Source organism: Berghia stephanieae, chromosome 1 (assembly GCF_034508935.2).
Source record: "Berghia stephanieae isolate SIO BIC M18660-M18661 chromosome 1, UCSD_Bste_1.3, whole genome shotgun sequence".
Taxonomy (NCBI): Eukaryota; Metazoa; Mollusca; class Gastropoda; order Nudibranchia; family Aeolidiidae; genus Berghia; species Berghia stephanieae.
Window position 1 is genome coordinate 14,204,611 of NC_088360.1, and position 16,604 is coordinate 14,221,214.

Sequence of the window (16,604 nt, forward strand, 5' to 3'; positions counted from 1 at the left end):
AAATTAGCTCCAGGTAAAAGATAGACAAATTTTTGTCGAATTAGCTGTCTGCTTAGCCAAAGCTAGGACTATAACTTTTAAATTTATTTTTGAATACCTTTTTAGTCAATCTTACTCTATAATTACAATCGTAAACCTGTGGCACTGGATTTGCATCACTTGGTCAGGAAAAAGAAATGTATTACCTCCACCTGACTCATATATGAATAGAGGGCATTTCTTATAAAAGTAAAATCTAGTACTTGAATGGTGCCAAGAGATGACTCACATTGTATGAAATGAAAATTTGGTTCCTTGATGCCATGGGCTGGAAATTGAGTGCATTCATTTTTGTCTCCTGTTCGTGAATAACCAGTGTGTCATAGACTCTATACATTTATGTAATTCATTCACAACAAACACATGAAACATACCAGCAAACAAAACTATTAGTAACCTAAAACGTTTATATTACTATTCAAACATTTATTTAGTGAGAACTGATCATCCAAAGGTGTTCTAAAAACAGTAACAAAGAAACTTTGCTGTTTCACTTTTTTGGTAGGAATTTGAAAGAAATATTAATTCCGAGATAAAATGTTCGCGTTTGGTTCCTGTTTGGTTCGGCAACAAAAATGAGTGAGTTGCACTCACTTTGCTATGATAAAACAAGAGACCGACTGAGACTGGAGAGGAAAATGAATGCACTCAGCTTGCAGCCCAATAGGGAGAGAAAATGAAGTATTGTGGAAGAGATGTTTTCATTTGGTGTTGATTTGCTGGGTGTCATCAACACCACCGGCATTATGGGCCCAAGCATTCTGACTCAATATGTCTTATTTGTTTGTCCCCTACCTAGACACTGATGCCAAACTTAGTCTGGCCTCTATCATTTCACCTGTCTGGCATGGGCAACCCTACCAGGAGAGTCCATCCATAAATCTGCTGATATTGCTCTACAGATCATTGAGGCATGCAAGATACAAGTTCTCTGACGGTTTAAGGTCTTTGTCTACCAGAGAATACTTAGGGCCATCTAAATGTGCATTTTTATAGATATGATATATTTTCATGATCTCCCTCCCTCTCTCTCTTTTTTTCTCTCTCATTCACTCACACACCCACCCACACACCCACACACACACACACACACACACACACACACACACACACACACACACACTCAAACACACTACCATCATCACAACCAATCTCTCTTAAAGTCATTATCCATCTTGTTTACTTCCAAATGAATCAAGGTTTTCAAAGAGGTTTTCAACCTCTCTGCGTCATTGTGGTCGTCATCATCATCATTCTGTCTTTTCCTCAATCTCTGAAATCAAATTCAGAGGATATCAAGTGATATCATAAAGAATGATTACTTTGTCATTACCAATTAGTTGTACTCCTACTAATAGAATTTTTAAAAAGTGTTTACTTTCATTCGAATTCTTTTATTGTCCACAGGTCAATTAGACAGATGGTGGTGTTGGCTTAAAGAAGAAAATGAATAAGTTTTCTCAATTTTTTAGAACCTATGGTGTTTCTGTTTCTTGTCTAGCATTGTTTGGTGGAATTAACTATATATGGTATCAAATGCAATTTGATCCTGCCTTTGTGCCTAAAGAAAAGCAAAAAGAGCAAATTAATCTTGGTTGGGCAACATTGAAAAAACCTGTATCAAAGAGTGAAGTCAGTGAGGATTAACAGCACAAGAGTTGGTTTCAAGATAGGAAGAGAAAAATGGATAGGTTTGCCACTGAAAAATATTCTTGGTGAGTGTTGTTGTAATTGATATTTAACCTTTTTAATAATAACCATTGTTAGTGATTACATGTAGACCAAAATGTGTTGTCTTGAGCATCAGACTTTCCTTTTCCCAATATCTCTAAAACATATTAAAAGTCTGCTCTTTTCAATAGGTTAAAGATCCCATTGTACTATCGTTTGATTTTATTGATGGACTCTTGGCAGTGAATGTTTGTTAGCATCTGTATGTGATAAAATGTATCAATTTATTATGAATAGAAATTTAGAAAATATTGATGTTATTCATTGTGTTAAATAATTATTAAAGCACAGTTCATGTTCTAAATTATCTCTGGAATTATATATTGAAAGGAGACTTTCTGCCCAGCAAAGTTTATAGTAAGTAATTCAAGAGATAAGTTTAAATTGCCAATTATTTTCATTAACATAAACATTACCCTTAATATCATGTTGAAAGCAATGAATGTAATCTTTTTCTTTATTTTCTTTTGAATTAAAAGAAATAATCTATGTTATATTGATTTTGAATGCACTGTGATTTTAGCCTGCTATCCTATTTTCCTGATATGTTAAATTGGTAAGATATGATGTAAGGTTAGACAATCGATTATTAATACAGTACAGCTTGCGTACAACGGCCTCAGTTGCAAGAGGATCTCGTCTACTGTGGGAAATTTTAAAATCCCCGTTCTTTGGCCTTTATAATTCATATAAATCATGCATTGCTATAACCGGGAAATATTTCTTGGAACACAGCTACAATGGGGGTGTGAGTCGCAAGTTTAGTAACCAGTTGAGAAAAACTACATGTTCAAGAAAGAAAGAGGAAGTTAAGCATAACTTATAGGGAACAGAGATGAGGTGGGAGTGAGCAAATTGCAGTTATTGTGTGTACTATTGACGTTTCTATGTGTACTTTGAGTATCCACAAAGAAACAATAAAAGGCTAGTGAGAGTCGCGTATTATTATTATTACTACTATTATTATTATTATTATTATTATTATTATTATTATTATTATTATTATTATTATTATTATTATTATTGCTACTACTACTACTATTATTACTACTACTATTACTATTATTATTACTACTACAGTCCACTCTCGATAATCGCAACTTTCTGTTAATCGCAACATTTCCCAAGAAACGGAATTAATTCTATATAAAAGTCACTGGTTAATTGCAACAAACTTTGGTTAATTGCAACAAATTTTCGTCCTAAAAAAGTGGTAAATTCAATAAATCAATCAAACAAAATATGATTGAATTTCATCATGGAAGAAATCGTGACAGGTTGAAAAATCGAGAGTGAGCAGGATTTAATGCTAATGTAGTGTGTCACCATTCTATTTGAGACAAAAGAGGGTGTGGCTTTGTAGTATGGGTTTATGATGTCATTTGTGGCCATTAAATATCAGGCGAGTGGGCTGGGCATAGATTTTACAACAGGTAGACAATGACAGTTGTAAAGAGAGACTGAGCATTATCCTGTGCATTCTGACAAACGAGTTTGGTAAAGGCTTATTGTCTCTCTTCACGGCTAATCTCTTTGACTCTTACAAATGTTGAGAACAAAAGAGTGAATGTGAATCAAATCTGAATAAAATGTCAGCTTGCACCAAAGCTTCTTTTGCTTGTGAAAATGAATACAGGGATACCATATGGCTTTTGTTTCAATCAAATTGCTATGTCTGTGGTGGACTAAGAACTTTGTTTACAACTATTTGTTTGAGTTTAGCATATATATATGTGTAAATTGTTGCAATCGCGGACAGGAAACTCAACTTCGGTTAATCGCAACATTTCCGCTGATCCCAAGGTGTTGCGATTATCCGGAGTGGACTGTATATTATTATTATTATTTTAAAAAAAAAACATTTTATTATTATAATTATTATTATTATTATTATTATTATTATTATTATTATTATTATTACTATTATTATTTATTATTAATTTATTTATTTGTTTATTTATTTATTTTTATTTTTATTTTATAAGTTTCCAACATAATTTTTATGATTTGATGGTGTTGTTTCCCATTTGAATTGGAAACATTTTTGAATTTGAAGTCATCTCTTCTTTTTTTTTTCCTGACCATAGGCGATCTGTATTCAAAAGGGGATTCACTAGTTTCAATCATTGGGTTTATCGTCACAAGCTTGCATCCCTGATCCTCTTTTCATCAAGTGCTATCTGCATTGCAGCTTTTCTTCCTCGGGACAAAACATCAACAGCTGCAGAAAGAGTGGAATGGAGAAATAAAAAGGTGAAAGAGGAACTTGCAAAAACTACATCTTAAAGATCCTTAGGTATGTGCTGATATAAGATCTGGTCATTTGTGTGTGTGTGTGTGTGTTGAATACTTCATTGACTGTTAATGAACATACTCATCAAACAAAAAAGTATATTATTATAATTTGGTGTAATTTATATTGGAGTCTTTTGATATCTTAATGAGAACACTTATTGGCAATTTGTATCACTTTTCTTTTCATGAAGGAGGTTATTAAAAAATGACATTTCTTCCTCAGATCGCTATTCTCTCATTTTATTGATATTAATGACCAATGATGCATTCTATAAATAAAGCCAGTTATTTACTTAAACATTTGGAAAGGCCAGTTCCCATAATTGAAGTTCTAAAATCTTAATTGGAGTAAACAGACCTGCCTCCACTCCAAAAAAATAAAAAATTTGTAGATTTTAGGAGATAAAAATGGTAGTTGCCACAGTTTACTTTATAAATCAATACTTTACCACCACAAATTACACTTCAAAATTCTTTAAATAATGAAGTCTGGCTTCAACTTTCATTTTCAATAAGTTTTAATGACTTAGAGATGCTCATGAAGTTCTGAAATTAAAGCCAAAATTTCGTAATTCTATAAATTTTTCGTAGTTGTAGGCAGGTCTGAATAAAACAATGTTATTCAGAATATAATTGCTGATGCATTTTCTTTTCTTTACAAAGGTGTAGAAAGATGTCTCATGTGGAGCCTATAAGAACATCATCCATCGCTATTTATCCACTATCTTCACCTTCATCTCATCAAGCAATGGCTGTTTTTACTCAACTGTTTTCATCATGTGCAGGACCTCATGGAAAAAATCACATCATTCGCAATGCTTGTGGAGGTCACTTGACAATAACGTCTGCTTGTTCCCGTCTCCTCTCATCGATAAGTTTTTCTAGGAGCGAGTTGAAATTAGTGGTTAGTGCTGTCACTGGTCATCTCCAACAATGTTATGACAGCGGCCTGTTTATGATTCATATTTCTATGCAACTCACAAAGTCAGTGTTGGATATAAATATACATCACAGTATAGTCACATCAACATTCATCTATTTCGTTACAATCATAGTAGATTACATTAAATCTGAAAGCTGCGAGATACGGATTAGATCGGATTTCTCAAATATTAAACCTATACTTTCATATATAAGAAGCATTCTCAACTCCAAGATGTTACTGAATATCCAGCCTCAAGATTTGGATAATCTTTGTCTAATTGTATTAAATGCATTTGTCAGTGCTATTCCTTCTGTGCCCTCACAACGTTATTCCAGTGGTGTGTTTGTACTAGGATTAGAAAAACTATCAATTAATGAATGTGAATTTGTGAATGGGATGATGATTGAGTCATTAGATTTTCCCCCTGATAAATTGACTGATAAGATAAAATCAAAACTTTATATAGATGATAGTGAAAATACATTTTTCAGGGTGGCTTTAGTTACATGTTCATTGTCTGGAGACATGGAAGATGTTGTAGATGCTACATATGAGGGATCTTATCAGCAATTCAGTGATCTAGATGAATGTATTTTTCAAAAGCTGATCTCTTTATGTGGCGCCTTTGAAAGACTTAATGTCGCAATCATTTTGTGTCAGAAAGTGATTCATCCAAAAATCAAGGCTGTCTTGAGGTCAAAAGGATTCGTTTTTGTGGATAGATTAGGATCACAGCCAATCCCTTTCATCAGAGATTTAACAGGTATTTGTTCAAAGCAATTCAAAAAATTGTACGATTTTAATAATTAAAAAAAACTCCTATTTTCTATCACTTTATTCATAAAGTCTAAGCCAATTGTCATTCACTACACAATGTCAGTGTTTCATATCAAACCTCAAATCTTAAATCAACGAATGATCTTTAAATAAATGGGGTCTAATATATCAAAAAAAAACGTCCGAGTAACTTTGTCAAAACTTTTTTGGCTCATTAGTCTCATTAGTCAAAAGATAATTTTGTTTTACCTTTATTCATCTTACATTAATACTTATTATTAGGTATGTCTGCAGCTAACTCTTTTTCTTTTTAAAGAAATTTCTTTTTAGTACTTGAATATTGAAAAGGTTTTTATGAGATGATTATCCAAAATTAACCAAAATCTTTCGAGCATCCAATGAATGTTTAAATGAAATGTGGTGCAACTAAAAAGGATGTGACATTTACTCATTGTCTTATGGCTTTATGGTTTTGGGCTACTAAAGTAATATGAGCACCCCAAACTTCTTTAATATTTATTTCTGACACAATCAGTGATAATGGATTTTGATTTAAAAAACTAAACTCGTTCAATGCTCACCAGCTTTGCTGGCCAAACAATAACAAATAAGTCAACAAATTTTATTGTGTATTAGTTTTAACTGTATTTGCAGTTCATCATTTTTTAGGGTTGGTGAGGTGTAAAATGCAAGAGATTTTTCAGTTTATTCATTCATTTATTTATTTTTTAAATTATTTATTTTGATTCTACATTACCTGCTTAAGTTTCTTTCCCTGACATTTCTAAGAGATATATTTGAATATATATACACAAATGGTCTTTGACATTTTATTATTATCTAAAATTTGATTCGTGCTTAAAGCCAAAATAATTTTAACATTTTCATAGAGTTCAATCTAATTTTATTGAATTCAAAATGTTTTATTAACTTTTTATTGAAAACACAAATTCATAAAGAGCATAATCTTTTTTTTTTTTTAAATAATGTGAATTGAATAAAATAATAGATTAACACTGTTTCTTTGTCAATAAAGTAACAGGTTATTCATAGAAATTATTGAACCATTTCTGATTCAATTTTCTTCATAGGATGCCAGCCAATCACTTCACTCCTACAGGATATTGAAGGTGAAAATCAGGTCTTGGGAAAATTAACGTCTGTCTCTACCTTTATCAAAAGTGACAAGAGCTACATGTGTCTGAAGAACAGCAATTCTAGTGTTGTTACTCTTGTGCTTTGTTCAGAATGGGAAGAACGTCTGTCTGAGTTGAAGGTAAAAAGTTTTTCATGACTATTGATAATAGTCTCCTTGATATTCATACCTGTTATATTTAGATATTGCTCTCAGTGATTATTGTTGTTGCTCATGTTATGCATATAGCACTTCAAATAGTCATTTCAACCCTAAATCCCTGGGGTTCCTGACATCCCATAGTGGGCAGGGAGGTACTTACTGTGTCTTCAATCCCCCTATATCTGTTTTCCAACTTGCTTTCTGTCTTTGTCTTGGAATGAGATTACTTGGTTTTGTCCTGGTCCTGGTTTAGAGGGAAACAGTCAAATGTATAGCTAGTTTTGGGAGATGATAAATCATCTCTCTGTTATGCACTGTATTGTTTTCTTTATATTATATATGATTTGTAAAACATTTGAGTGTATTCCTCTTAGTGGGGACCTGTGCTTGTGTCTGGATGAGACTTTTAGTGGTCTCAAACTAAATACATTGCTGTGTGCTCTTGGAATCTGCACCTGTTTCTTATTTGAACCAATTCCCCTTTGTTTTACCTTTTCTGGGGTGCTTTAATTGTATTTCTAGAACTTTTTACTATCCCATTTTCTTCCTTTTTACTGGGTGGGGATCCTGACCTCCCATAGTGGGCAGGGAGGTACATGCTGTGTCTTCTATCTTTCCATACCCGTTTTCCAATTGTTTCCTGTCATTATCTTGGAATGAGATTACTTAGTTTTGTCATGACCCTTGTCGGAGTTCCTTGACTGGGAGGGAAACAGCCAAATGTATAGTTATAGTTTTGGGAGATGATATTTTTTTCCTTGTAAATCATCTTTCTGTTATGCATTGTATTATGTTTAGTTTACATATTATATTATATGATTTGTAAACATTTGAGTGTGTTCCTCTTAGTTGGGACCTGTGCTTGTGTCTGGATGAGACTTTTAGGTGATCTCAAACTAAGTACTTTGACGGTGTGCTCTTGGAATCTACATCTGTTCCCTATTTGAACCAATTCCCCTTTGTCTCACCTTTTCTTTTGTGCTTTAATTGTAATTCTAGAACTTTTTACTATCCCATTTTCTTCCTTTTTACTGGCGCTGATATGACCTTAATGTGTTGCAAGCGCTGTAAAACCCTTAAAAAAAAAAAAAAAACCCCAAAAAACCTAAATTCCAGGTCAAGCATTTATAGAATAGATGCAGAAGTGTCACTGTCTTTTGGTAAGTCATATGATTGGAGGGTTGTTCCTAGCTTTCGGTTGATCACTTTAAATGCCCTCTTTAATGATTGTACAAATAGTTTTAGAGAGCAAATGCAAAGAATCCTGGAGGTCTATTGCGGCCAAAAAATATTGAGATTGGTTCTTACAATTTATTTTGATGAGGAATCAACTGTTATAATGGTGATAAAACAATTTAGATTTAAGATTATATTGATCATCCTACCAATTATAATGTATCTTTAACAAGATAAATTTGATGAAACAGTGCATCGTTTACTATAAATACTGAACATATGCAGACTATTTTTTTTTATGAACTTAATTTATTATTTCTCACTTCTTCTGCCTTGAACCCAAGACTCCCAACCCAAAATTTTCAGGCATTTTTATGTGTGCTCTTATCCATTTTACCCTTGGTGCTGCTAGTGTCGTGACATTATTTTTTTTGGTTCATTTTCATTCCTCCTTATCCATTTATTATGAGAGTTTTTCACTTTTAATACAGAAATTTGATTTTTTAAGAGTTAATGTAATAGAAATGGATTATTTTTTTATAATAATGTAAAATGAAGTGTTGTTGGCACCAACAATAGCCTTACAAAATATTTAACTTAGAAGTGGAACACATTTTCTTTTCTTTTTTCATCTAATCTCTACATTCAAAGTATTGCATCAGTACTTGCCTTAAAGGTTTGGAGTCTTTAGCAAGAGAGCCTTGGCTTTTAATGGGAGGTGGATGCTGGCAGATGCACTGTTCTCATATGTTGAGAGAAAAGGTTGGTATGAAACTTCTCTTAGGCATTTTATTGTTTGACTAAAGTTTCCTTTTGACCTGTTCTGATCATTAGCAGCTGTTCAGGGGCATTAAGGCTGTTAATGTTATCTTACTACTGTATCCATACCTGCCAACCCTTTCGCTTTTGGTAGAATCATTCCTATTTTTGCTCTTCCTTTGCCACTGTTCTGCCACTGTCTCTAAAATTCCAATTTTCAATAATGATGATCATGGTAAGAAAAAAAAAATGGAGTGGGGGGTGGGGGGGGGGTTTAAGGTGAATTTTCTTTTTAATGATTGCCAAAAGGGAGCTAAATAGGAAAATTAAATACACTCCTTTTCTCCTTCCCCATCTCATTACCTGATACATATGATATGTAGTTTTGCCAGCTGTGCCCGAATGCTGTCTTCATGTGTTTGGTGGCAAAGATGGTGGTGATTTTGGTACAGAATTATCCATTATTAAAAGATTCCTATTATTTTTGTCTCAAATTCCTTTTCTGATTCCACTTTTGGAATATGAAGGGTTGGCAGGTCTGCTGTATCAGAAAAGATAATCACGATCCATATTTCAGCAAGGCCCAAACTGCTAGTGAAATCGAAAAATACATTAATAAAGAGACATTCATAATAATTGTCTTAAATGCTCCCTCAATTCAGACACAATTCAATTGGATATTCCGTATATGGAAAGTCTTTGAAGCTGATTGATTCCAATGTCCAAATAATCAATTCAGCAGTTAACCTTGGACATGCTTGAAACAATACTGGACAAGATTTCATAATGATTTTCCAGAGTTTAAAAATTGAAACCAGCCAAGTATAAATACGAAATTCATATGCTCAATTAAATTCTGAACTTTTGAAAATGAACCATAAGTTTACAAAATACCTACACGATCCGTGAGACAATATTGGTTTGTCTTTTTATACCATGATATGATCAGACATTTCTTAAACTAGGCATGATGTAAGTTGTTTTACCTAAAACTTTTAGGAACTGAACAGTTAGAATTAAAAATTATATTAGGTTATCATTATCAGAGGAATATTAAATTTTGACTTCCATACATACTGTTTGTATTATCTTTTAATTAATTTTGTATTGATCTATTGATATCTGCCAAATAGGGCTGTGAAGACCCGGTGTAAAGTATGAAACCCAGATCAACCGAATACAAGGAGTGAATAGTAGGAGTCGGCAACTTCCATCCTGGGTCAAAAGTATTCATGAATACTTTTGATCCGGTCAGAATTATTTTAGTAAATGAACCAAGATTCAATATTTTTTATATTTGAAGGGAACAATAATCCAAAAGATTCTAATATATTTGTATTGTAATTATTTAGTAAAAACGACATATTAGAATCTTGGCTACAATATATTTCATAGAAATCAAATATCAGCAATAAACATTAAGAAAACATTATGTACAAGATTTTGGTCTCCTCGATGGAATATCAAACACCAATCTGACATAAATCGAGGTGAAAAAGATTGACCTTTCTTATCTCGTGACCTCACACTCTTGTTGTCGGCAACCTGATTCACTGTATGAGTACCAGTCGGTGTTTGAATATTTTTGATCCAGTGTTGTGCTTGAATATTACAGACCTGGTGTTTGTTGTCATTGACTGATGTCAAATTTATGATAAAAGTTACATTTGGATGGAAAGGCATTCCGTCTTTCATTCTTGCTCAATAAAATAAGTTGCCTGCTGATTCATGTAGTACCAATTTTCAAAATGCTTGCTCTGAAAAAAATCAGAGGAAAATCTGATTTTGAGAATTTTTTTGCCTCATTTTCTCTTTTATTCAGAAGTATTCATGAATACGAGTAGGTGTCAGTAACCTACAGAAGTATTCATCCATGTAGCCGGCAACTTAAATCTCGCTGGAAATCGCGGCTCTACTGTCAATCCATTTCATATTTTGTTCAAAGTTGTAATTTTAGTCCATGTTCCATCTTTACTGTCTCTTGTAGACATTTGTTTTGCCATCTATATATTTGATTAATGTTTGTCATTGTTTTTCATTGTGACAATTGTTTTTTTTGTTTTGAGTAGAATATTGTTGTAGACGAAACAAACTAGTTCAAAGCGGGTGGTTGGATGGGAGCATCACCCTTGAATCATATACCTATGATGTTCGCATGGGTGTACGATCCGATAGTGATGTCGTTTCTTCTTCTCTTTACTAGCCTATCCTGCTTCTTTGGTTTGTGATTGTATTTTTGACAGGGGATATTTTTTTTTCTGTAAATCTTCTGCCTGTTTGTTCTTGGTTATTTATAATTTAGCTTATGATATCTTTAGGTTATGATTTTGATTGACATTTGTACTATTTTTGTTAGATTGCTTGTTTTTTTGTTTCAGCGGTCTCTCATATAACCTCAATTGTGTTGGAAGAGACCTAAAGCAACAAACAAAAAAAAAAAACTAGTTCAAATGTTGATCATGTCTTTTTCTTTGAGGGGAGGGGGGGGGGGGGAATCTGGGAGAAGTAAAAATAAATTGAATAAGCTCAAAATCTTTGATAATCTGAAAGTGTAAAGCAATGGTGATTGTAAGTTTCAGAAATTTTTTGATTACAACCTAGGCCTACCCTTTGTTTTCATTGCATATTATTAGTTATATGATTTTTTTTTTTAAATTCATTATCACTGGTTGTTTTCATCTTTTATAGGTCTTGTCCATGCTCCCTGAAATGTGTGTAAAGTTGTCATGTACAGAAACAGGCCTTAGACAACTTTTGGCAGCGTTTACATCTTGCCTTGAAAAATGGTGTATTGGCTTGAAACACAATTTTGAACATCTTTCTGTTGATACGTCATCACATCACTGCTGGAGGGTTTCAAAGAGTGATCTTTTGTCAGAACTTGATAAGAAACTGAAGCCATGCAGTTGTGGGTTTAAAACAATGTCCCATAATAATTTACAGGATTTAGATATTGTTTTAACACAAGAGGATACCAGTTCAAATAAGACAATTTCAAAGACCAATGAGGCTCGACCAGAAGTCGAAGAGGTTGAAGAATATGATAATGTTGTACTGGACAATTTAACCTCCTCTATGGAAGCTTTACACAAAGGAGTTTTGACATCAGGGCTATTGCTGTCAGTGGGACAGCTTATCTGTGACATGAATTAGTCATTATTATATAACTGTTTGGTTTGTATGTCAGAACCACTAACATTGAGAGGAGGAAGTTTGTCATTTGAATTAAAATATTTCATTGTCTTTGATTAGCATCAGGTTGATGGTAATATTATGTCTCAAATTGATGCCAAAGTGACATTGCTGAATGTTTGTGATGGGAAGTAAGATGTGCAACTGCTATAATGAAAAATGGTCATGAAAAAAGATTGAGTTTTTATTTTGTTTACCAATTTGTTGAGGGAAATAAGAGATGATCCACTTTTAGAATTATGATTTGTTAATGTATCACTTACAATGATGATGGCTAATTGATAACTATTTATCCATGAGGAGCGAATAAATTTGCAAATGTTAATTACAATTTTGGTGAATTTCAAATAAATAAGAAAAAAAATCTATCCATAATGTTTACTTTTATTTTATTTGGGTTAAAGCAAGCTTTTTAATGTTGTATACATGGGTGCTATTAGATTGCTCAAGATAATATACATTCCTTTTCTTTTATTTTTTTTTAACTATCATATATCCTATATCAAAATTTCCTTTCTGTGTGGATTTGTATCTCTGTTCTGAAATGGGCTATTTGGTCTCACCTGGACCCCTGCTGGGAGGGAAACAGATGGATGGATTTGTATTTTTTAAGAGAGATGTTTTTTTTTTTACCTTGTAATCTCTCCATTATATATTGTTATTGTTAGATTTTTTAATGTAATATTTATTTTAGAACCATCTGAGTGCATCTCTTTTATAAAGATCATGTAGCGATGCCAATGTGAGACGTTTAGTTGGAATCAGACTAGATACAAGGATATATTGATCTTTGATTTACTTTTAATTTATGTTGCATTAGTTCCTTATGTCTCACATTTTGCTTTGGTGTTTGATGGCAATCTTTTGACTCTTCTACCATCTTCTTCTATACTGGTGCAGGAATGACATAACAGTGTTGCAAGCGCTTTAAAACCCCTAAAACAAACAAGACATTGGTGACCTAAGCACATTTAAATTCTTAAAAGCAAGTAAAAATAATCATAGTTGGGAGGGGGAGGGGGGTGCAAAAGTACATGTTACTTTCTGCAGATCTTAGAATGAAATTATTTGATTTTTTCCCTCAGTCAATGAAGGAGTAAAGTCCTGCTGTATCTTCTACCCCCACCCCCAATACCACTATGCTGTCACTTAATATGGCTTCTTTTTCTATCTTTCATTCTATTTGTTTGGCTACCCTCTGGTTGGAGTCATAAACTTGTGCCCTAAAAGTCTTCAACGATTTAAACTTTTATGTAAAAAAGAGATCTTTGTCCCAATTAGCCGGTGTCCTTTTCACAATTAGGGAGACAAATTACACTCCATCACGGTTTCCTCGAACACCTCCGCGGGACATTCAAAAAAGTTCAAGGAAACTGTGCCTTGCCATAACAACTGGATGGGTGGGGGGAGGGAGGGGGGGGGGGGTGAGGCTCAGATTATAGACTTTGCTATGCACCCAAGAGATGCCTAGTTTGATGTCCATAACGTTATGTGGCTTTCAGCAAGCTACTTCTCCTTCGCTCAATTTGCGGCGCTGCAACTAACACCTGTGTTATTCAGGTCTTCCCTTGAAATAGACCATAAGACAAATTTCCACTTGAGGATGAAGAAAGGGAACTTTATTATTTATTTATTTTATTGATATGTTGAGAGAGATAACATTATATATGGCATATTGCAAGCTCTTTGTGTGTGTGGAGTGGGGTTGCTATGTTACAACATTCATTTACCGTAGTAGCCAATCATGGCGCGTTGCATTGCATTTAGAGCAAATGGCGAAGTACTAAGAATAAGCAGAGAGGTGTCGGTTATGCGAAACAACGATGGGGTGGGTGAGTGGCTGTGTTGTGTCTGGGTGAATGGCTGTGTGTGTGCCTGCCTGTGTATCATATTGCATATACACACATACAGTGTTGATAGATACACACAATAAACACATACGCACAGCGGCGTGGCGTATTGACGGCATATGGTGGTGCCATGATTAGAAGAAGAAAAAAAATTCTAAAACAGTGAACACGGTTAAGAGGAGAGAGCACATGTTAAAAACTCTCTTTTATGGAAGGGTGGGGGAGGGTCGATGGTTTCTACGAGTGGACAAAACTCACAAAAACAAATAATTCATGAAAACAACAAGCCACAACACTGAGATAGAAGTCCCGTATTGTCATTATTCTTTGTCCACCATTTAAAGGATTGGATTTGGTAGATAATGCAATCAATATGTTATAAATGTAAATCAAAAGAGAAAAAAAAACCTATGACAGAAATTACTTTCTTTTAGTACTTGTAAAAAAAATCTGCACGGCGATGTTTCATCTCTGCAAATCTTTTTATAATGTGTTTATTGAAATCTGGAATGGCATCTATTTCAGCTTTGTGAATTGACAGAATCATTAACTAATCTAACCGCTCCTGTTTCATTGAATTTCGCAATGTCATATTTTAAAGTTTTATGTTGTTTTTCTTTGCTGCTTACAAATAAATTTGACAATGATCAGTGTTTTTGACAGTTAATGTAATATTTTGGATGGCCGAAGTTACCCTAATTTGGCGCATCCCCACAGTCCAACGGTGGAGCTCTCAGATCCTGGCACAAGTCGAGGGGTTTTCCGCTATTTGAAGATAGTATAATTCGACCTAGTTTCTCGCTCAATCAGCTGTCGCGATACTAATGGATAGAGCATTAACTGGAGCTCGGATTGCTTTGCACCACGGTGTTGATTTTGTCACTAATTCGCGCAGTGATGTCACCAACACACGAGTCGGCGCAGTGCGTGATTCGGAATCTTGAATAGAGTGGAGACTAAAAAGGCAGTATGTTGTTGGCGAGTTGGCGAAAGACAGTGGAGTTAAAATCTCTCAGTTTTATTTTTAATTAAATTATGCTGTTAATGATTTTTTAAAAGATTGGTGTGGTGCCTGGCACCATTCGATCCAATGGCCCCACGCCAATGCATACGCAACTGTCAATGCCACAGTAAATCATCAGTGGCTGAAATCACCCGGCGCATTAAAAAAAAACAAACCCAATTAATCCCCTTTTTTAAACGTTCGCTGGGTGAAATTAGTTCGAGGAAATCAAATCGTGATTGAACCAAAATTTAGTTCGAGGAAGGAATGGAATTTTAACAAAGAATAATAAGGAAAACATTCGGGACGTTCCGATGAGTTTGAGGAAACTGTGCTGGAGTGTATATACACTCCAACACGGTGTCCTTGCATTTCTCGGGACATGCAAAAATGTTTGAGGAAACCATACATTGTCATGACATTTGATAGGGGGGGGGGGGTGGGGGGTCAGTATGGCTCAGCGATATAGTCTTATATGAATATACCTAGTTTGAATATCCACCGAGTTAAATAGCTGTCGACAAGCCATTTCTCCCTAGCTCAATTTAATTTGCGGCGCTGTGCTGCAGATGATACCTGGGTTATTCCAGTCACTCCTTTGAATAAACCCTAAGAAAAATTTCAGCATGAGGATGAATAAAGGGAACTTTTAAAAAATTTACTTTATTGATGTGTTACAAGGGGTGTGTGGGGGGAGGGGGATTGCTGTAAACACAACATTCATTTACCGCCATAGCCAACCACTTGCACATCCTGGCACGTGGCTTGAAATTGGAACTAATGGCAAAGTGATAAGAATAAAAGCAGAGAGGTGTCCTTGGCTGTGTGTGTCTGCATGTGTTGTTATATATGCTGCACACACGTATGCAGTGTGATCAGAGTAGATAAATACACACATAGTAACAGCCAGATATCACAGTAAGTCATCAGTGGTCGAAATCAAGGGGTGCAATTAAAAAAAAAATCTTTAATTAATTACTGTTTACGTTGGCTTGGTGAAATTAGTTTGAGGTAAAAATTTGTTATAGAGGAAGGAATGGAATGATAACAAAGAATAATAAGGGAAAAGTTCGGGACATTCGAATCAGTGCGAAGAAACCGTGCTGGACTATAGAAACAATTTCATTCACTGGGATTTCGTCACAATTTCTCAGGTTTCCCGATTGGAGAGGTTCTCAATTTTGAGGTCCCACTGTGTTTTTTTAAAACCCCAATCTCTCTCCCCTCCCTCCCAAGACTGAAAAAAAAAAAAAAGAATGGCAATTGATGAAGAAAAGACAAAGAATGAATTAGTCTCTCATTGGTAGACCAACTCTTTTGAAGTCTACACATCTCAACCATTCCATTTATTTCATAGCTACATATCTAGAGAGATTGTATTTACACGATAATAAGGACTTAGTAAACTGTTTGGCATAGCACACAATAAGGACTTAGTAAACGTTTTGGCATAGCACTTAGATTTAGATTGATGTTTGGGTAGTCAATAACACAGCAAGTGGCGGAAACCTCCTTAGGATTGGTGATATCAACCCCTTTCCCCCAGGGTCCTCCGTCTTA

The 16,604-nt window shown here is 34.4% G+C and overlaps 1 protein-coding gene across 3 annotated transcripts in view; it reads left to right on the forward strand.

The window, feature by feature from the left end:
* The window catches only part of LOC144968655 (molecular chaperone MKKS-like), an 18,038-nt gene extending 3,347 nt beyond the window's left edge, over positions 1-14,691 (forward strand). For 2 of the 3 annotated variants that reach the window (XM_078907211.1, XM_078907220.1), the window contains exons 2-7: positions 1,447-1,754; positions 3,858-4,066; positions 4,729-5,753; positions 6,859-7,043; positions 8,892-9,002; positions 11,688-14,691. In XM_078907211.1, coding sequence (XP_078763337.1) covers positions 4,739-5,753; positions 6,859-7,043; positions 8,892-9,002; positions 11,688-12,152 — 1,776 coding nt within the window. In that variant the 5' untranslated portion in view covers positions 1,447-1,754; positions 3,858-4,066; positions 4,729-4,738 and the 3' untranslated portion in view covers positions 12,153-14,691. The remainder of the gene's footprint in view (positions 1-1,446; positions 1,755-3,857; positions 4,067-4,728; positions 5,754-6,858; positions 7,044-8,891; positions 9,003-11,687) is intronic. The other variant, XM_078907228.1, reaches the window with a different exon arrangement.
* The last annotated feature ends 1,913 nt before the right edge of the window (positions 14,692-16,604 follow it).